Genomic DNA, 22,974 nt, shown 5'->3' with positions numbered 1-22,974 from the left:
GTGCTGAAGGGAATAAGAGCTTGTGATGCTGCATTGATGTAGATGGAGTGCCAAGAAGTGTAGGGATGTCCTTGCTTTTGTGAGATATTTTCTGATGTGTATCAAGCCTTTCCAATTATGAAAGTTTAGCATATGTCTAACATTTGAATATGTAGGTTTTATTAATTTGGGGTATTTGTTTTTGAAATGATGGGGTAACCAGCACAGTAAGTGACCAACCCAGACTGACAAGTTGATTTCTAAGATCCACAGCTATCTAATTCTAGGAGTGATACAGGTTAATTCAGAGTAATGCAAGCATAATTTAGAGTAACAGTTCCTGACCTTTTTGGCATCAGGGGCCAGCTTCACATGACAGTTTTCACAGATTTAGGGGGTTGGTAGGTTCAAGAGAATTCAAATGAGTATGCAACTTAGATCACTATAAGGTTTGCAGACACTGTAAGGTTTGCACACCTGTGAGAATCTAACGCTGATAACTTGAGTGATGTGGAACGGCTATAAATATAGATGAAACTTCCCCTCCCACCCTTTGTTCACCTTCTGTTTTGCTGTTCAATTCCGAAGAGATGGGGGACTCCTGATTTAGGTTCCTTTAGATTGCTGCTAACTGTCACCATCCTGTTTCATGTCACAGTGACCACATATATTGAGCTCTTATTACAAGATCAGTATTATTTTATTCATTTGCATGTGTTACCTCATTTAATTTTTAAAACTTCTAAGAGGTACTATGCTTATTCCCATTTTCTCATGATGAGATTGAAACACATTGTGGTCAAGTAACTTTCCAGAGGTAAGCTGACTTGTACTGGGCATTTTCTCAAGAAAGCATCTTGTTAATAGTGTAGAGAAGTGAAAGATCAATAGAGGCTTAAGGTATTAAAATATATTTAAGTAAGGAAGTGGTACTCAGTGTGTGTGTAACACAGATTGGAATGCCATAAATATGCTATAGTCCAGTATCCTAACTGTGTTGCTGTGGCCTCTCTCACATGCTTTAGAAGCTAACTCTTTGCAGTTCTTGCTCCTGATACATAGTTCTGTTCTGGAGCTTCTCAGATGCCAAACCAAGGTAAACATTCAAGACCAGGGAAGTCTGTAATTTTTCAGGCTCACAAAGGGAAACTACTACTGTGGGACCTACTAAGGAAATAGCTTCTGAAAGCTACTTGTGAAGTTAGGGAATGATTAAGTACAGAATATTTGACTACAGTTGAGATAACTATTTGCATTTGAAGATATCTTGAGCATTTGAAATACGCTATCTATTGAATTCATGCAAAAGGTTTCATTCTATTTTGTAGATGGAAAGCTCCAATCCTTTTTTGAATGAACACATAAATTTGGGAATGGGAAAGTACTCAATTTCTTGTAAAGACAGTTTCTTGTTTTAAAGCCTTTATTTAAATCAGCACTGTACAACAGAAATATAATGGAAGCCATATTAATTTTACATTTTATACTATAGCCAGTTTTTAAAAGTAGTAAGAAATAAGTAAAATTAATTTTAACACTCTTTTTACCCAGGTCATATTTTACTTATCAAATAATTATCATTTCAGTGTGAATTAATGTGATTTTTAACATTTAAACTGAAACCTTTATATTGTTTGGACTCTTGGCTATCTGGAATATATTTTAGACTTACAGCACATCTTAGGGTATTAAAACTTGTTGATTGTAACATTCTTTACCATAAACACTCTTACATATATTTACTGCCACCTACTTGATATGTGAGTTGTGGAACAAAAAAGCATCATTTTCTCAAGAAAACATCTTGTTATGATGTAGAGAGATAAAAGGTCAATAGAGGGCTGGGGATTTAGCTCAGCGGTATAAGCGCCTGCCTTGCAAGCGCTTGGTCATTAGTTCGATACTGATAAAAAAAATAAAGTATTAGAAAGGTCAATAGAAGCCAAAGTTATAAAGATATATTTAAGTAAGAAAGTGGAATTCGTGTGTGTTTTAAAGCTCAGATGTATGGAATTCAATGGCAACAACAGGAATAATTCTAGGAGTTGTCAGTAACATATGCAGAAGCATAGAGACAGCAAAGAGAATAAAAAGCAATTAGGAGGCTCCTAATGGAGGGAAGAAAAGTAGGTAGCAGAGGCCTTTGGAATGCTAGACCATCAGAGTAACCTTATGTAAATGGGGTTTTAGGAAAATTTTCCCAGGGTCACCATGCAAGGTAATTTGTAACAGAGAGATAAATTTGGAGGTTTTTGGTAGCCATTTATTTTTCACTAGTTATCTTACCCAGTACTCATCTGTGCTAGGCACTGTCCTAGAAGGACAAAGCAGAATTTCTACAGTGGATATAGAGATAAAGTCTTGAAATAATGTGGTGCTGTACCCCTCTTAATAACTGAGTTTATATAAGAAAAACTGAGTAATTCCAGAAGCCAGTTAACCTTGAACAGTCATTCTATAGCCAAGAACTCAGAAATCACTGACTAAACCTGAGTATTAAAGTTTACCCGACACTGAAAAGAGCCCTCCAGTCTCTATTATTTGATTTGTATCATTGTAGTGAGCTTAATTTGCCTGGTCCATCTGATAGAGCAAATTAGAAATAACAAATCAAAAAGATAAAGGAGCTGTCAAAGGACAAGCGTCAATGTGTTTTATTGTTACAAGGGATGCAGAAAACTATTGAAAGGTACAAATTCAATAAGTGTAGCAGTCTGGGGGTCATTTGACTTCAGAGCAAATAACCAAATATACTTCACTTATCCTTGAGGGCTTGTTTTGTAAAAGCACAGTGTAAGATGATACCGTTTCTCCAAAACTAATGTATTAATGGATCTAGCATTTATTATCAGAGGCTGGTAACACCACAGAAAGAGGTAAATGTCTGTTTCATGATGGAAGAATACAACCTCACATATAAATTAGTCTTGTCCTATCTTCCATAAATTAAATCTGAATCTGATCAAGCCTCTAAAAAAGCCCAGTTAAATGAGAAACACAAAAGACCAGAGAAATATTTGTAGTCAACAAAATTCAGACTTTTCAATGATAGACAACAGCTCAATTTCTTCAATAACTAAACTGGAAGAAATAAGAGAGTAAGAGAAGTGAAGGAAATATTACAGAATAAAAATTTTAAAGATAATTATTGGCAGTGTGTGGACCTTGTGTAGATCCTAATTTAGACTAAAAAGACCACAAAGAAAATACTAAGATATCTTAAACAATTGTAAATTGGACCATTGACTCCCTCTTTGATGGAATTAAAGAATTATTAATTTTAAAATTAGGATAGAAATCAATCAGCTGCTTTGAGATTTTTAGAACACTTGTTAATTGTGGTCAGTATCTATGTCTAGAAAGGTAGGGCTATGCATTCTGTCAGAAAGCTTTCTCTTTTCAGTGGTTAAAATAAAATAGATGTTGAAGAGGCAGTATGATTTACTGCAAAAACCACATGGAATTAGATCCAATTGTGAAGCCTCTTAAATTGTAAGATTCTTTTCTGTGCCATGGAAGATTGCTTTACATCTATTTAAGAGTTAAGTATTCATTGTGGACAAGGGAGTGTGTATGTATATATTAAATGTCCTGTCCGCTTTTCTTCTCTCTCTCTCTTTTTAAAGATATTTGCAGGGTTCCTCAAGAAGAAATATTGGGCCAGGGGAGCCAAGCTGTGTCAAGTGGTGAACATTTTTTTTTTTTTAACAAAAAGCCAAACCACAATTAATCAGCATCTCTATTACCCAATGGAGTCAACCTTTTTAAGACAAAAATCTGAATATTGTTACTTAGGAAAAAGACTTTCTAGCAGAGCCTGCTGCAAGAGATCCTTCAGGTCTAGCAACTTCTGTTTCACCCTCTTTTGTCTCTTTTACCAGCGCCTCTCCTTACTCTTAGCTTACTTTTGTAGAGCTGCTCCATCTGTCCAGAACACCAGTGCTCCGTCTTGTGAACACACTGCCCTCAGGGCTGGATTCCTCATCTCACACATACCTGCCTCTCCCTCATCCTCTGGATTGCTGCTTTTCTTTTCACCTGGAATATTCCCCTGACCACCTAGGATTAAAGTGCTTACTGAAATGCTCCAGCGATCCTGGTTAACTGGATCGGTTAACTAGAAAGGTTAACTTCTAACCTGGCACTGTCCAACGGCTTTATACAAATCATCTCTCTTTGTGAGCACTATCTGTTTGTTCCCTAGAGAAGTGAAGAATTTGTACCAGCTATTCACATAGATGTAAGCACGGGATGCCTTCCTGGCCTCTCTGTCTTTCTCAAAGATTTTGGAGAATATATTTTTAAGTTAAAATGAATACAAGTATTATTTGGTAGAATGCAATATTGAGTGAATTTTAGGATGAAATTCAAGTCCAGGTGTGATGTACCATCACACTCAGGAGTTGAAGCAGATGTATCAAAAGTTCATTGCCAATGTGGGTAACTGAGAGCTTGACATAGTGAAAAATTTTTATAGGGCTAGCATTATACCTCAGTGGTGATGTGCCTGCCTTGCATGTACAAGGCCCTAGGTTTGATCCTTAGTACCACACACACACACACACAAAAATTGTTTTGGAAGAATTTGAAGACCATTATCTTTAAATTTCTTTCTGTTGTTAACTTTTTCCATTTTCCCAACTGTCAAAATTCCATCACCTATATTTTTTGGTCCTCAACATTTCTGGCTGAATAAGGCATGGCTATAAAATAATTGTAAAGAATATAGTATTTCTAAGATACACTATTGCTAATTAAATAAAGTGTGGTAGGCAATGGTTCTTTAAAATTTGCTTTTAAAAATAGCAGGAACCACATATAATTATGTCTTAGGTATCTGTGTATAGCAAACTGAAATGCTAGGACAGGATTTTTTTTTAATCAAAGCAAAATATTCTGTTTAGCATAAAATAAGCTTTTTTATCAAGAGTTCAGAATTTGTGGCATCTAAATGAATGAGTTTTTAACCTTGCAGAAACCTTGGAAGTTAGATGTATTCAAAATAAAACAATCTGAAAAGAGCATTTTAGGGTATCCTCCTCATCCTCTGTAAGGATTCTTGTTCTTATAAAGCAAAGCTGATTTTACTGTCTGTATCATTTACCTCATAACATGGTGAATCACTGATAATTACATGTTAAAGATTCAGTACTTTTCCTCACAGTTCTTTCTAGAGGCTTCTGATTATTGTTAAGTTCTCAGTATATATTTGTCTAAAGTTATATCACTTAATAAAAAATCCTGTAGAAAGCCAGTGGATATAGTGAGCAAATAGATAGTGCTCACAATCACACCCTATGCAAATCATTTTCCTCTCCTTAGTTAAGATGAAATCACAGTTGTTTCTTGAGAAAGAATAATGATTTGAGTAAAATTAACAAGAAAACAAATTGCCAATTTTAAAATGAAAGATAGTAAATATTTCTGTGTCTTTATAAGATTCTTCTTGGGACACCTAGCAAATCTAGATTTCAGCATCTTTTGCTTGACTTCAGAAGAAAACAACATAATCAAATTAAAATTATACAGCTGTCAGAATTTAAGCCAGATGGTTCACAATAAACAAGAAAAATTACCATTCTAATAATGGTGTAATTAGGCTGTAGTACATGTGCACAGAGGATTCTGTGAATTTTCTTCTCCATTAGAAAATGCTGCCCCACCTCTCAAAAAGTGAACCACATAGTCTTTTTGTTTGTTTAAACAAAACACATGGGAACCAGTGGTTAGCAGCATCTTCTCAATTATATTTTGCTGAAGGGTAGCTTTTCTACTTCATCAAAATATAATAAGTTGTAGTCAGTTTTCAAAAAATAAAGCTAAATAACTTAAAGCATATTGTTTTTAAAACATGCAACAGAGCTCTTTAATTTAAAAGGTATACAATCTCTGATTCTGTTCTTTTTATTCTGGGACTTCACAGGAAAAAATTTTATATTGCTCTCTCAATACCTAGTACAATTGCATAATTGACTTACTTTTAAATCATTTGGAAAGACTGCTGTGTTAGTGTCATTTCCAGCCATCTCCTGCCAAATTTGGCTGAGGCTATCACATGGAATCTTGGACCATGGTTTAAAAAACAAAAAACAAATTTAAAAAATTCTCCATTTCCACTTAACTTCTCATCTTGTTGCTTAACAGAAAGTTATTATTTTTCTCTTTGAGGTTATTATTAATATTTGTAGGATCCTTAGGCTTGGTTTTAGTGATAAAATGGAGAAAAAATGATGAAAAGATTTTCTTATGCTAGTCTTGCATTAAAAAATGGGAAAAGGAAAATATGTTTCTCAAAAATAGATTGTCACAATCACATACCAAAAATAGATACTTGGAGAAAAGAACAGCTCAGATTAAAAATACTATTTTAAAGTGGTAGCGTGTACCTGTAATTTTTGCACTTCTGGAAAGCTAAGGCAGGAATATTGTGAGTTTGAACCTCATTTGGGCAATTTAGCAAGACCCTGTCTCAAAATTACAAGCAGGCAGGCTAGGATATAGCTCAGTGAGGAAGCCCTGGGTTCTATCTCTACTGGCACAAGGAAAAAATAAAATATAAAGCACTGTTACTATTACATAAAAATCATAATCATTTCATTACTCTGCATTTTTATTTTAAAGTTATGCTTTTAATCCAGTTACATAATGCTTCATACATAGATCAACAAATAATGTATTTACTTAAAAATTTATTCTTATTCCTTTTATGTGGGGGTGGGGGTGTGGGTGCTATCCAAGGGAAGTACTTTACCACTGAGCTAAACTGCCTTTGTGAAAATGTATTTTATTCTTCTGTTATGAGACTAAAAAATATTGACATGTCACTTTCCTTTTTCTGTTTCCTTCAGTGTGGCTGTCACCAGGTCTAGAGATGTGCCTTCCTTTGGACCTCCCATCCCTAAAGGAGTCACTTTCCCCAAATCAAACGTATTCAGGGACTTTCTTTTGGCCAAAGTGATTAATGCAGAAAATGCTGCTCATAAATCAGAAAAGTTCCGGGCCATGGCTACTCGAACTCGCCAAGAATACCTGAAAGACCTAGCAGAAAAGAATGTTACCAACACCCCTATTGACCCTTCAGGCAAGTTCCCATTTATTTCTCTGGCCTCCAAGAAGAAGGAAAAATCTAAGCCATATCCAGGAGCTGAGCTTAGTAGCATGGGGGCCATCGTGTGGGCCGTCCGGGCCAAAGACTACAACACAGCTATGGAGATAGACTGCCTTCTGGGTGTCTCCAGTGAGTTCATTGTCCTCATTGAGCAGGAAACAAAGAGCGTGGTTTTCAATTGTTCCTGCAGAGATGTTATAGGTTGGACTTCAACTGATACCAGCCTCAAAATCTTCTATGAGCGAGGGGAGTGTGTTTCAGTGGAGAGTTTCATTAGCAATGAGGATATCAAAGAAATTGTCAAAAGGTTGCAGGTGAGTCTTTTCCTTCCACACATTCATGTACAGTTTCTCTTTCATAAAGTTTTCAGTGCAGACTAGAGCCGGAAACTCCTTGGTGAATTTATCTCAACTTTGTGTTTTCTAATATTTCTCAGAAATGTAGCAGAACAAGGCAGGAAGAAGTCATTTACTGTGTGTTTGTATTAGAAACTCACTTGCACCTGCCCTGATCCCACTGCCTTGGTTACCAATGTAGCCCAGCTAGTCTGGTGGTGTTGAAGAGTTGTCTTGAGTATCTGCTGTTGTGACTTAAGGGCAAATTGAGTAGCAAAATAGTTTTCTCTTTACTGCCAGCTCCCTGTAAGTCTCCCTTAGAGGTTTCCCTTTAGCTTTAGGTAAGCCATTGAGCTCCTTAGATGCAATACATATGCTCCGTCTGGCTTAATGAACAGAAACTAATGAAGGAGAAATAACTAGATGCTCTTCAGTTGGCTAGTATTCAGAAAGAACTCTACTTGCAATAATTTTCTCCTTCTATGTACATCACTTAATACCTTATGGCATTAAACTCCAGTGCTTTTGATTTCCAGTTTGTTTCAAAAGGTTGTGAATCAGTGGAGATGACTCTGCGAAGAAATGGTCTAGGACAGCTAGGATTCCATGTCAACTATGAGGGCATTGTCGCAGATGTGGAGCCCTATGGCTATGCCTGGCAGGCAGGGCTGAGGCAAGGAAGCCGACTGGTGGAAATCTGCAAGGTGGCTGTGGCCACCCTGAGTCATGAGCAGATGATCGATCTCCTGAGGACATCTGTCACTGTGAAAGTTGTCATCATCCCCCCCCATGATGACTGCACCCCACGGAGGTAGGTCTGAGTTGACAGCTGCACTTGAGGCAGGGTTTATGTGCCCTGTGTTACATCTCCTGATGGGTGGGGAAACAGAATTGTGAGAAGCAGATTACATATGTTCAAAGCTCCTTCCATAGAAAGTCTGATTCAGGATGCAGCTGCCTTTTGGTATGTGACACAGCAGCTAGAAAGAATGACAGACTGGGCCAGTCCTAAGATTCACCTTGCTGGGTTTATAAAGTTGCTGCAACAGATATAGAAATTTGATAAACAACCATTTTTAGTGCCTCATACCAATAGTCAAGAAACATTGAACAGTTAACAATAAAAGATACTCAGCATCTCAGACTGTCTAGTTTTCTTCTTTTATGTTCCACAACATTCATATTTCCCTTTTTTACTCCATTCTGTCCAAAACTGCAAGTTTTGGTCCTTTCCTTTGAGAGAGGGCAGAAGAACAAGCTGCTAAGACACCAGGAGCAGTATCAGCTTATTTGAAGCCAATTCCCAGCAAATGCAGTCAGGAAAAAACCTAACTCATATATAGATGACCCTACAGAAATAAGGGCTCAAAGCTTTTACCCCATTCTGTCCAAAACTTGCAGATTATGTGCCAAAGTCACAATCTAGTGAAAAAATCCTTTACTCTGAAAATCTTACATACTTTCATTTGCATGACTGGGTTTCTCAAAAAATCAAAGTATTATATGCAGAACTTTTTATTTCAGCTATTTTTTGATGGGAAGATGTTCTAAACCTACCCTAAACAGGTCTGTCTTGGTGGGATCTTTTTTTTTTTATCGGTACCAGAGATCGAACTCACGACTGCCTGCTTACAAGGCAGGTGCTTGTGCCGCTGAGCTAAATCCCCAGCCCCCAACAGGTCTGTCTTAATTAACTAGGTATGATGAAGCTTGTTCACCTTTTTTGGTTCATCATCATCTATTTTCTGACACCCTGAAATTCAAAACATCACTCACTGTGGCTCAGAGAGACAGTGGGGCTCTTTCTTAGAACACTCTAGATACCTTGCATCCTTCCAGTTGTCACCTGCCCACTGTTCTTTGGTGTCTCGAGAGATAGTTATGAACTAGAGGAAATAATCAAGTTTGATGAATACCAACCTTAGCTACACACAATTAAGAGTTAATAGATACTGGTCTAAACAGACTGTCATCAAAAATGAAGCCCAGAGACGTTGAGATATGCCATCTTACCTGCTCCTAGAAGGTCTTCCCATACTTCTAGGTTCCAAAATCTGTGTGGACAGTGGAGGGGGAAATAGGTTGGTGTGCATCTGGACAAAATAGGGCAACATTACTGACAGTGAAATTATGCATAGTTATTAGGCTACATTTATCATTCTGGTAGGTTGATAAAAAATGTATATTGAATATTTTTACCTTAATGTACCAAGTGCAGTGAGATAATACAATGAGGTTATAGTATTGTTTTTATTTTAAAGGAGACAGACTCAGAAATGTTAGTAACTTCTTAAGCTCAATTGACAAAGTTAGAATCCAGCCCCTGTTCCTGCTGTTCCGTATGCTCACACAGACCCTTGTCTTTACACACTAGAGTGAGTTGTGAATTGTTTGCAGGGCTTGGGAGGGCTAAATTTGTAGCCAAAGTGTGAATATTCCCCATGTGGTCAGCTTCAAACTGTGGCAGAGCCACATCTCCTGCAGGCCACTATGGGTGACACTAGGACACACTGGGTGAATGAGCCATCTGCCTGCCTCTCCCAGCATGGTACCTGTCATCTCCTCATAGCCAGCCCAGCTGCCAGCCTGTATCTTCAGGGTGCTGGGATGGGAGGCTGGATGATGGGTCATTATTGGACATGAGTCCACAGCCATGACCTTCCTCTGCCCCTCTCTCTGTGATTTCTGTCTGAAAAGCCACTTCAGACCTTTTGAGCAGGTGGGACATGGTGCATTTGGAAGACTGAAAACCTGCCCTCCCCCTCTAGAAATGACTTCAGAAAGAGCTGTTGAAGCATTAACACCTTGTTACAGTTTTCAACAAAATAAGATAATGCTCTTCTGTCATTTTTCTTTCTCCTCCGCACTTCACACTCCCACTGCTGTTTTCCTAGCAGCTAATTACTCTGTTCTTTGACTAGTCACTCTCCTCTTTCTCAGCCTTTCCTTTTACCTGCAGCACCAGAAGGAGACAGGGCAGGCCTTCTCCAGGACCCCAAGGACGCACTAGTCCCTAAGTTTCTAGGTTACGTGAGAGGGTTATTCACTTTGAAAGGACAGCTTTTTCAATTACATAAAATAGGCCTTTTTTTTTTCTTGTAAAATAAGCAATTGTTTCCAAATGCAGGTTTTTAAGAAAAGGGCCAGAGTGTATAAGACAGAAAATGATATCACAGAGTTCTAATGGATCATTGAACAGAACTGTTTGCAGTATCATTGCTGGAATGTCCACTCTACAAACTTTAATTCTGTGACTTGAACAATTATTTCTAAGATGGCAATATGTAATCTATTAACTAGTGATTTCCTACTGCGCATTTTTTTTCTTCTGTAAATCTGTATAACTTGTACCCTTCACTGTTTTTTTTTCTTTTCTTTTCTCCTTAAATAAAAATTAAAAAAAAAAAAAAAGAAAAGGGCCAGAGAAAATAAAGTCCAATTTCTGAACTCCTACTTTGTGCTTTGGGCTTTTAAAAAAAAACTTCTTATAGCAGCTTTATGACCATTGAAGTGATGAGGAAAATAGAAAATGAGGTTTGCAGAGTACAGTAGATGCCTCCAGAGTGAGCAGACAAGCAGGAAAAAAAGCTCAGTGTAGGTGTTAGGGGGTTATCCAGAGTAAACCCTCATCTTCAGATACCTGGGTCTTGAAAGCGTCTTGATAAGGAAAAATACCTGGTTAGAAGATTGAGTTATTCTGGGGGCTGGGGATTTAGCTCAGTGGCATAAGCACCTGCCTTGCAAGCAGGCAGTCGTGAGTTCGATCCCTGGTACCGATGAAAAGGAAAAAGACAAAAAAAAAAAAAAAAAAAAAGATTGAGTTATTCTGAATGGTACTGTACGGGAGTGGTGAACCTATACTCTGTGAGGCCACTAGCCTATAGGTTTTATTTATTTTATTATTAGTTTTTTTTTTTTTTGTTTTTTTTGTTTTTTTTTTTTTTTTTAGTGCATGTTTGCAGCACATAATGCTAACATTTATTGTGTGGAGTTGGTAGTGTCCCCTCCCCCTCCTCTCTATCACCTTCCCATCATGAAAGCAATCAAGCTAAAAACAAAAACGTTAATAAAATGACCAAATTACTTTATGATGGTGATTTGGGAATCAAAGAATGTTTTAAATAAAAACAGATCACAAGGGTTTTTTTTAATTTGAAAGTGCCAAACCATTCTACTGTTAAAATTCATCTGGCTTGGGGCTGGGGATTTAGCTCAGCAGCATAAACACCTGCCTTGCAAGCAGGTGGTCGTGAGTTCAATCCCCGGTACCGATTTAAAAAAAAAAAAAAAATTTTCATCTGGCTTAAATCCCATTTGTCAGATGAAGAGCTTTGGGTTGAAATAAATTGCGTATTTTTTCTGAATCAAAGTCACGTGGCTTCTTGGCACCAAACTTATCCTTAAGATAAGTGAAAGCTTTGAGGTGTTCTGTTCACTATATGTACTTTTCAAACATTTCTCCAGATTTCATAGTGCCTATATAGTGAAATGAGAAGAAATGAATGAAAGAGATAGAATGACTTTTCAATTACCTTATGATTTCAGTGGGTCACCATTTGTCACTTTTAGCACCAAATTGTAATTTTTACTGAGCACACTTAGTTGAGTTTATAAAAGTTGTTGATTTGAGAGGAGGTCATAGACTAGTCCTGAGTGAAAGATGATAGTCACTACAGATGAAGGACGTCTAGAGAGCTGAAATGACTTGATTAAGATTAACCATCAAGTAGACAGATTTCGTGGATTTAACTTCTGTTCTGCCACTTCATGGCTGTGTAAACTCTGGAGCAAGTTAATCTGTCTGGGCCTCCATTTCCTTACCTACACAGTGGAGATAAAAATAGTATTCACCACATAAAGTTGGTGCCATGTGGCTAGATTGTGCTCAGCCCATAACATATTATATGTATTCTTATAGTTAGTTCAAAAAAATTGTTTTTAGTACTGGGGATTCTTTAACAATAAATTTTAGTTCAGATAACAAAGATAATCCTTTCTTGAACATTCAATGCATGGCATTAAAAGCCAACTCTTATCTTTGTTCCTCAGTGTACTGCACACTTCTTGGTAGTTGTATCATCCTCATGTTTTACAGTGATAAAAGCCCAGAAAGCCAGCAGGTAGTTACCCTTGCCATCAGAAATGGTGGGTGGCTGATGTTCAGCTCAGTGTGAAATGTGATTCAGATTTAAAGGAACATAAAATACCTTAAATTTTTAAAATTGTTATAATAAAAACTTTATATATTGGGTTAAATACAATGTATTAGTAAGTTAATTTCACCAGTTTTGCTGTGTTTTCTAATGTGGCTACTAGAAATTTTAAAATTACATTTGTGGCACATATGTGTAACTCATACTTCACTTGTCCTGGATGGCATTGTTTCAGCCTCTTCCTACAGTGTCTCTAAAAGTGTCAGATGAAAAGTAGTTGGTACTCTGTTAACACCTTCTTTCCAGATTTTTCCCTGTGTTTTCCAGTCCTTGAAATTCCTTTTAGGAAAGAAAATCATTTTTCCACTTAAGTGATGAGATTTAAATCATCAATTGAGCTAATGTTTTAGTGAGAGTAGAATTTGTCTGTCAAACAAGTTCATAACAGATTATATCTCTCCTCAATGTTGGGCATAAAGAATAGAAAGTGAACTGCAGATTTCCTGAGAGTTGGAATTTTAGATGATGGCACAAAATGAGGCTAACGTGACAAGATATTTGTACCTGTGAGTAAGTTTACACAGGCTACTGTCTGGGGCAGCCCTGCTATGAAAAATTTCTTTCTTTCTTTTTTTTTGAAAAAAAGTGAAGTCTGATTTCAGATTATGCTTTTTCCCTAGAGATTTAATAACTCCAGCGTTTCTATAACTGATTTCGCCCCCTCCTAAGCTAAATTTGGCTGGCTGTTCAAATTCTAAGATTTCTCCCAGTTTATTCCTTGACTCATATGATCCCAACAAATTGAAAACTACACCCTCTCTTAGATCCCCAATTTGTAATACACAATGGAAGACATGCAAAAATAGTTTGTTTCCTTCAAAACTACCTGCTCATGGTGTCTGCTCTTGCCCAGCTGTCCACCCCTGCACCCATCTCCTATAACTGCTATCTTTCGGGGTAGCCATGGTCCTAATGGCTTGTACTTCAACCTTTAGTGGTTGGGATTGAATAAAGGAAAAGATGAACGTTATAGTTCCTCAAATTCTGTTTTTTAAAAGGAAAATAATTGTAGAGCCCAAGGATTAGAAACAAAGGGTGAAGTTTTGGATCCATTTTAAGTGTTAATGAAAGTCAGTGTGGGGGCTGGGGATTTAGCTCAGTGGCATAAGCGCCTGCCTTGCAAGCAGGCAATCCTGAGTTCGATCCCTGGTACCGATAAAAAGGAAAAAGACAAAAAATAAAAAATAAAGAAGATTTAAAAAAAAAAAAAAAGAAAGAAAGTCAGTGTGGTTGTCTCTACAAGAAAAGGCAGTATTAATTGTTTTTCTCCTTGTGCTCCCCCTGCCCCCATAGGAGTTGCTCTGAAACCTACCGCATGCCAGTGATGGAATACAAAATGAATGAAGGTGTTTCATATGAATTTAAGTTTCCCTTCCGAAACAACAACAAATGGCAGCGGAATGCCAGTAAGGGGCCTCATGCACCTCAAGTTCCAGCCCAGGTGCAGAGTCCCATTACCTCAAGGTTGAACGCTGGGAAAGTAGATGGGAAGATACCTCCCCCAGAAAGAGTCGCTAACATTCCTCGAAGTATCTCCAGTGATGGGCGCCCACTAGAACGGCGGTGAGTGTTCCTCCAAAGATGGCCTGCTCTGAGTGTCTGCCCCAACTTTAAGTAATACCAGACCCATAAACACTAGCTTAGGCTCTCCAGTGTGATACTAGGAATCAAGAATGAAGCCATTAGGATAAGCAAGGGCATCTCAGCAACACTTTGGTCCTGAGCAAGGGTATTTGTGGTTTGCTCTTTAATTTCTATGGGATTATTAACAGAAACCATCACTTCGTTGGTACCAGTTGCTATGAATTATAAGTTAGCTAATTTTTCAAAGTGATAATAACTGTATTATCATCTTTATCCATCTTCATAGCAACACAATAGGAACAACAGAATGCGGGTATTTAGTTGAATATCTGTATTTCTGTCATAATAAATTCTGAGAGTGAAAACTTGAAACTACATTTTTCTCTGCTTTGAAAGTAGAAGAATAAAAATAAATACATTTTAAAAGAAAGGAAAAAAGTAGAAGAAAATAATGGAGAGAAGGTGATACAGGAATAGGTTAAAACATTCAACTTTAAATTAAATGTGCAAAATGAAGGGAGACTAAGGAATCCCAGAATGCAAGGAACCAAAATTTTGTCATTCAGTTGCAAGTCACTGAAGATTGCTTTATAAGAAGTAACTGGCTAACTGTGCCCATGTATTCGGTAGCACTTTCTGTCTTGAATTAATGGTAAGATGCAGTACTTTGAATTAATCTAGTCCTACAATTAAACTAGATTAAGTACTTTCAAAGTATAAATAACAATTGGCTATTAAATTTTAAATAATTGCTTTGTAAATGTAGTTACTCTATGTATTCCCATAGAAAAGACATTCCATTATTGTGATTGTGGAACTGGAAGTAGTGGCACACGTCTATAATCCCAGCACTCAGGAGGCTGAGGCAGGAGTTTTATTGCATATTTAGAACCAGCACGAGCTGCATAGTGAATTCAAGGCCATCCTGAACTGCATAGCAAGACCCTATTTCAAAAAGATAAAAAAAAAAAAAATCTGATTGTCATATGCTGGAAGCAATCAATTTCTCTATACACTGACCTTTTCCCGTCGCTTCTGCTTGTCTTGATTACGTCTTGGAATTAATTGTGTGTAGAGGGGGTAAACGTTTTTAGAGCTGGTAACAAGCGAGAAATTTGTGTTCTAAGAACAGTGGAAGGTGGAAGAGAGCCCGTGTAGAAGCCAGGAAATGATCCTAATTCATGTGAGCAGCTAAAACCAGGCTTGGCAGAAACAGGATGTCAAAGATGGTGTCCCTAGATCTGTGAATAGTCATCAGTACACTTGGGGAGGAAAAAGCTGAAAGCTGAGAAGCCATACTATAAAACTTTTGATTTTTTAAATGTTCATCTAGGGGCTGGGGATTTAGCTCAGCGGCATAAGCGCCTGCTTTGCAAACAGGCAGTCGTGAGTTCGATCCCCGGTACCGATAAAAAAGAAAAAGACCAAAAGACCAAAAAAAAAAAAAAAAAAAAGTATTTAAATGTTAGTCTAGCTTTTGAGCTATTCTATTAAAACATTGTCACTTAACCATGTTGAAACACTAGGATGCCACATGGAATTTATAAAAGTATACGAAGTTGTCCAGAATTCTTCATTTAATCATGGAGATTTGTTTGCAGAGCTTTGCTTTTATCCCAATAAAAGGTTCTTCACCCAGAAGTGTGTCATTCGTGTTGGTATGCCTCTTGCTTGCATTATTTTTGAGGAAGAAAAGCATCCAAGTGAGCTCTGAATAAATTCTTTGTTCTACACATTCCAAACTTGGCTCTGAAGTGTGTGTTAATGGACTTCATGATTTGACCCACATTTTAAAAGATAAACCTAAGAAGCCATTATTTAAAGGAGCTTCCATTGTCCGACTCAATGCTGTTTTCTTCCTCTGCAGAACATTCTGGAGGCCTTTACAAGTGCAACTGATTGAATCATTTTCTTTGTGCAATATTCTGTATGACAACATAATAAAGTGTATTTTGATTCCATGTTGAATATAATTTCTGCAACTGAAGCTAAAGTTTGGTGTTGAGTAAAAAAAAGCACACTGATCTCCAGATGTGAAAATAATTTTTGTAGCTGTCATCTTGCAATGCAAGCAACTTTGAAGGGTAGGGAACACATGACTCCCCCGTACTCCCCGCCCCACCCCCAGTCCCCCATATGAGCTTCTTTGAGAGTAGCCTGTGACTCTCAGCTGTAGAAATGGAAGAGACAGAAGTGAGGCAATGGCTTAGGGGATACTTAACCCCAACTCATTGCTCTCCTCAGGCATCTTACTTCCAGGTAGTCTTTGAGTACATTAGAATTCTGTATTTTAAGAAGAGGGGTTTAGAAAGAGCTAGTGAAATCTCAGCCCTATGCTTTCAGAATATTAGGATTGTTTGGGACATCTTCATTTTGCAGTGCATGGTAATTAGATAATCTTATTTTGTTAAAGTTAGACTTTGGTTTCTTGTCCTATTATCTCCAATTTTTAGTAATATACTTTTTATTCTTTAAATTATAAAGAGAAAGTGCTGTGATTTTAGGAAGATATGGGTATAGTGTGGACTCATGACGTTCTTTAGGAATGTTCCTTGAATCCGTCATGAATCCCTAAACTCTTCCTGAAATGTAGTAGAATGTAACTGAAAAGTTCAAGCATTCCCTTAGTAGTCTTACTGAGAGCAAAACGCCTCACCTGACATGTGGAAGTGATCTCCTTATCTGGGTGATTGATACCTATTTAAAATTTCAAGCCCTGATGTTTATACCTAGGGTGTGGTTGCATTTGTTTTGTCTTTTGTCTTGAGATCTGTTTGTTTTTCACCATAGTTGCAAGGTATTTGGACTCTGTGCTGACTGGTTGCCTATAATACTTTCATCTTTGTATTTTGAGAACCAACTACATGCTCTACCCTTAATAGGCTCCCAGTGAATAACTAGGGACAGAAATTCATCAATTTGAAGAAAATAAATGAATTTCTCTTTATAAAAATTAAATGATGAAGGTAAAGCAAAATATTTTTTAGATGATAAAACTGTAACATTAAAACTAGGGCGGGGGGGGTGGGGCTGGGGATTTAGCTCAGCAGCATAAGCGTCTGCCTTGCAAGCAGGCAGTCGTGAGTTCGATCCCTGGTACCAATAAAAAGGAAAAAGACAAAAAAAAAAAACTAGGGCTGGGGATTTAGCTCAGCAGCATAAGCGCCTGCCTTGCAAGTGTGTGGTCATGACTTCGATCCCCGGTACCGATAAAAAAGAAAAAGACCAAAAAAAAAAAAAAAACTAGAGCCAGGTGTAGTGGTGAATGCCTATAATCCCAGTATTCCCGAGGCTGAGATAGGAGTCAAGGCCATTGTGGGCCACATGGTGAGTTCAAGACTGGCCTGAACTACATGGTAAGACCTTGTCTCAAAAATAAATAAATAAATAAATAAATAAATAAATAAATAAATAAATCTAGTCCTAAAGTAGAACTTTCTTTGGTCTTCGTTGCCTACGTTTAGCATACTATTTTTAAAGTATATTATTGATGAAACTCACCTAAACTGACTTTGAAGTTCTTAATTAACTCTCCTACATAAGATTTTAGTTGAAATTACATGACAGTGTGGTATTTGTCATCAAGATAAGCAGATAAAAATGCAAAAGGCTGTGCTTTACTAGAAGCCACTAGGCCCTTTTTCTTGTCATGGGAGCTAACACACTCTGCCATCTACTTCAGGGTTGGAGTTGATATGATTTGCAGATTCACATTGTTAGATAATGTTACATTGATGGTTCCTATTCACACATTTAGGATATGGCATACCTCTAGCTCTTTCTCATTTACACAGTGCAGTGTGGTTCCCAGCTCAGGGTTCCGAGTTACTAAGTAGTTGTTCCTTGAGCTGATTTGTACCCAGCCCAGGGAAGCTATCTCTTTGGGGCTTCTTCCCTGCAGAGCTGCCTGGATTGCAGTACTGCCCACTTGCGAACTTAGGGCTATCCAGAGTACAGGCTGTGCAAAGTAGGCTGTTTAGGGATATAGAAAGAGCTTCCAAGTTTGGACTGCTGAGTCCCTCTGCAATCTAGTCTTGGTAAACATGGTAAGAGTCAGTGTGCTTTCCAGGAGCAGGTTGTGTTGTCTTTAATGTTGATGTCATGGTTAACTTTGGCAAGACAAAAGATGAATTCGGAATGCCTAGTGTGCTAAATATAATCATGGTGAACTGTGCATTAGCAGAAGCCATAGGAAATTCTACAAAAAAATCTGTACAAATTAGAGGGACCTTAAATGTGTTCTTTTGTTTGTTTGTTTTTGGTACTGGGGATCAAACTCATGACCCTGGAACTTGCCAGGCAGGCACTTATGCTGCTGAGCTAAATCCCCAGCCCTTAAATGGTATTTTTAAAAGCATTTGTATTCTGGTAAGTACAATAAGATGTTGTATGGTAGTGGGGACTCACATGTCACTAAAGAGTTATACTCCTGTATATACCTAACAGCTGGGTCTTGTCTTCCTACCTAGCTTAAGGAGAGGCCTCTCTGGGAGGCCTGCCCTGATCCTGCCTCATGGGGTCCCAGGTCTTTCTTGAACACTCTCCCCATTCACATACCAGATATGGTGCAAAATCATCTCAAAAGCCAGATCTAACATGTATTCTCCTGTAACCTTCCTGGAAAAAATGGTCCTCTCATGAAAATCCCTGTAGATGGTGACAGAGTGGCAGGTTGGGATCTACCTAATCTTTTAAATTGCTAGATTTCCTTTTGTCCTGCAGAAACCAGTGCTATGGAAATAATGAGATGGGCAGGGTGTCTTTCAAGCTGGTCAGCAGAGATTTAGAAATCTTTTCCCATGAATGTATGGGCTTTAATTCTGGGCTCTCTGATGATGGATGCACCACAAGAGGTATAAGAAAAAGGCACAGTTGCAGGCACATAAATATTGCCCTGGGCCATTCTCCCTTTAGGATCTGCAGGTTAATAATAAGGACAAATATACAAGGCAAGGTGGGGTGCTGAATCTTGCCTGTGGCCCTGCTCCCTTAGAGAATCAGAATGAAACCTAATAGTCTTTTAGCCTGTTGCTTTTTGCTTGGCTTATATAGTTTTCCAAATAGTACAAAATGAGAGTAGAGATGTGGAGAGCAAGGTACAGAGCAGTCCTAAATCATGGTTAGCAATATGTCCTCCTTAAGTACTTGATTGTACTGATTTGCAAATAATTTGGATTTTATTGCAGAACTCAGAATCTCTGAAATCTAGGAGTATTTATGCTGGTTGAAGTCTCTGTGGGAAGGAAGATAAGTTGTGTGGTATCATTTTGGGTTAGTTGTAAGGAAGGTGAGGATACCTTGAGACCACTTAAGCATACACGGACAGCCACTCTGAACAAAGGCCGGGATGGCATGCTGAATTTGTTTCTAGTTCCATCACTTCTGTTTGTGTAACAGGATAAGAGAATAATTTCTTGGTTTTTTTAGTCTTTAAAATCTTAGTGACTGAGTGATTTGTACTCTATCTAGAGCAGTGCAGAAGAGTAAATAAGAAAAGAGTTTAATGGGCAGGGGGTGCAGAGGGAGTCACCATAGAGAAGGTTTCGGCAGCGCTCCTACAGACAAAGGGCAGGTTCTGCCTGGTATAGGCTCTGATGGGGAAGAGGCTCTGGGGACTGATGTGAGCTGATGCATTTTGTGAGAGTCAGGGGATTGGGTAAACCTTTACGTGCCTGAGCTTTGGCAAACTTTTGGGAGGGAAAAGCCATAGGGCTTCTGGGAAGAAACAGGTACTGCATTATCATAGCACAGCTTTGAATAGTTTCCATAATGACTGTGCTAACTCTCAAACTGGAGGACCTAACACTTAGAATACCTAAAAACTACTTAGCTTCTCACCAAAGTTGGTTGTGACTTTTCTTGAAATTTCTTGAATATTAATGGAGGGCAGAACTAATAAAAGAGATTAAAATTTGAACAATACATATAGGTAAGAATCAATAGTCTGCCTCAAATATTAGACCTTGTTTTACCAGTTCTTTTACACCTTGGCAAAGGGGGCTTTGTTGTTGAATATTTCTGTTAATGCCTATTGACCTGGTCTATAGAATCAGCTCTACCCACGCCTCTAACTCTGCCTCAGAACTTTCCATGCTTCCCTGTTGCCTTGTGGATGAAGTCTGTTTTCTCAGCTAAACACACAAGCGTTTACCTAGCAATACCCACTCAGCTTCCAGTCGTGGTGCCCATCAGTCTCCCACCTGTGCCCAGTGCTCCAGCCTGACATGCTGCTGTGAATGGTGACGTAAACCCTTCACATTCCTGTGTTCTTGGTAGCCTGACTTTTGTGAACATCTTTGGTTTCATACAAGCTTCATCTCTAGTATATTTCCATCATGAAGCTTTCTTTCCCTGGTTTTCGTAACTAAATCTGACTGATACCTGGCCAAGACGCTCTGTACTCTTATTTGTAGTAACCTTTCAGGACTATGTTTTATTTAAAATTATAGGTGACTAGTATTAAGTTTATATTTTGTGCAAAGCTTTGTTCAGAGTCCCTTGTGTGGTTTTTCTCAGTTAATCCTTCCAATAGCCTCATTGCTTGTTGTTTGTCCTGTTTATGGTAAGGATGCCTACTGATTGAGAGGTGAAGTAATTTGCATAAAAGTTGTGGCTACTGTTAGTGGTAGAACTGGAATTAGGATCAGGCCTTCTGACTCTAGAGCCAGCATGCTTTACTCCCGGAAACTGCTAACGAAGCATTAGTGGAAAGAACACGTGAAGGGCATTCAGTCATCATACTTGCAGTCAGGGCAGTTCCTTGAGCCTGGGGTTGGTACAGTTGTACAGGGCCTCATGTTTGCCTTAATGCTCTGCAGTCATCCTCAGATTTGGAATGGTGTTTGAACATTTTCATTATGTTTTGAGTCCCACAAATTAAATAGGTTGGCCTGCTTGCAATCATGTTTTATTTTCTGTCCTTCATAATCACCCTTAAATGTAAAATTAACTCATCTCAGGAGACACCCATGACATGTCCCAGACTGTGAACTCTCACAGCTTGCTAGCAATTGTAAAATGATGACCCTTTTATTTTGGTGTGCAACTTATGCCAGTTGCACAAGTCTTGCTGTAAATGGCCCTTGTCATAGGAGGCTTCTCAGGACAGGATTTCCAAACCCAGGCTGATAAAAAGATGTAGACTATAAGGTTAATGATAGTTCTGGTCACAAAGCATACAATAGGAAGACAAAGACAGAGGGATAAGTTACTTGAACTTGAACATAACTTGTTCACACTCTATTCTACCTTGAGCACTCATAGTACATGACCTTGTTTGTATCATTTTAAAGAGAAGTTTTTAAACATAATTCTGCAAAAATCCTGCTTCGTATGCAGTGACAAAGACAAAGTGCTTTTACTTGTCCTGTTCCCTAGGTGGATGGCATTTTAATTACTAAGTTGTGGTAAAGTGCTCTGCTTAATTATAGATTTGAGTATCTAATTTGTCAATTACCACTGCTATTTGAAACTTTCCCAATTGTTTTTACCATTATTCCTCTGTTCATACTTGAGTTACTGGGACCTTATCTCCTTGGACCCATCTAAAGAATATTGTCACTGTGGATCAAAGTAAGAAATAAATGTGTAATTAATTCTAAATACTGAGGAAACTATTTTAGCATTAACTTCCTTACTGATAGCTTGATAAACTGCAATCAGTCACAGTCTGGAGATTAGGTTTAGTCAGTCTGCTACTATGGACACAATTAATGTAGTTGCGGTAGGTTAATTTATGTTAGGGAAAGATTGAAAGGGTAGGTGTTATTGTATTAGAAATCTGGAATATTTTTGACAGCTTTTTAATCCTAGTATGAAAATACTGCTGGAGAAATGATCTTGCACCATCTGTTCCTAAATTTCCAGCCCCTTCAAGGCTTTGCTTTCTTTGCAATGAAATACATTGCATATAAATGAAAAGGTGACTTACATGTGGTCCTGTACACTATGGACATACTGTCTGTTGGTGCTAATGATCATGAGATTTCAGCTGCTCTGTTCTTGGTACAATTTTTTTAAAAATCTAATGTTTTATTTCTGCAGTGGGAAGAAGGAGAGCACCAGACAATGTATAGTCTAGGTTATTTTTAAAATATTTACCTGTTTCTTGAATACAGTTTTAAAATTTAGGAAGAGAATCTTCTGAAATTAATGCTAAAAGGTTTAGGAAATTCCTTTTTGATTATTCTTAAAAAAGATTACTTCTTATATTTGACAGAATTGAAAGTTCTCATGGCAATTGAAAGAGGTATTAATCTTCATTCTCATTAATAGCAGGTATTTGGGGCCCTTTAAGACTAGACCAGAAGTTGGGTGTGGTGGTACAGGCCTGTAATCCCAGTGCTCAGAAGACTGAGGCAGAAGAATCGCAGTGAGTTCACAGCCAAGCCTGGGCAACAAAGTGACTGTCTTTAAGGAGGAAAAAAAAAAAAGGATTAGAGAAGAAAGAGCTGGATTTGTCTCAGAAGAGCAGACTCCGTGACTCTGCTCTTGCTCTGAAGTCACTGGACACAGAAACTCTTAAAGCAGATTACATTTGTGAAGTGGAGCCTGGACGGACAGGTTCAGGTCATCCACTGACTTCCTTTTAGTTCTCCGAGTGCCTCTTCAGTGTGGCAGGGAAGCAACAGGCCAATTTCCAGTGGCCACTATCTTGCTCCAGTCTACTGATGTGGACTTCAGCACCTTCTGTTTCCTGTATAGTTCTGTCCTCAAATATCTGTGTGGTGGTATCAAATCCAGAGTGCTTAAAAAG

General features: G+C 38.1%; 1 protein-coding gene across 28 annotated transcripts in view; it reads left to right on the top strand.

Annotated features, from left to right (window-relative positions):
• The window catches only part of Sipa1l1 (signal induced proliferation associated 1 like 1), a 334,454-nt gene that overhangs the window by 271,525 nt on the left and 39,955 nt on the right, over window positions 1–22,974 (top strand). For all 28 annotated transcript variants that reach the window (XM_063241579.1, XM_063241588.1, XM_063241597.1 and 25 more), the window contains 3 exons: window positions 6,828–7,401; window positions 7,959–8,233; window positions 13,929–14,198. In XM_063241579.1, coding sequence (XP_063097649.1) covers window positions 6,828–7,401; window positions 7,959–8,233; window positions 13,929–14,198 — 1,119 coding nt within the window. The remainder of the gene's footprint in view (window positions 1–6,827; window positions 7,402–7,958; window positions 8,234–13,928; window positions 14,199–22,974) is intronic.

The sequence above is a fragment of the Cavia porcellus genome, unplaced genomic scaffold (genome assembly GCF_034190915.1).
Source record: "Cavia porcellus strain 051 isolate PalLab524CR breed Dunkin Hartley unplaced genomic scaffold, mCavPor4.1 scaffold_31, whole genome shotgun sequence".
Classification (NCBI taxonomy): Eukaryota; Metazoa; Chordata; class Mammalia; order Rodentia; family Caviidae; genus Cavia; species Cavia porcellus.
This window is presented reverse-complemented; position numbering and strand designations above follow the sequence as displayed.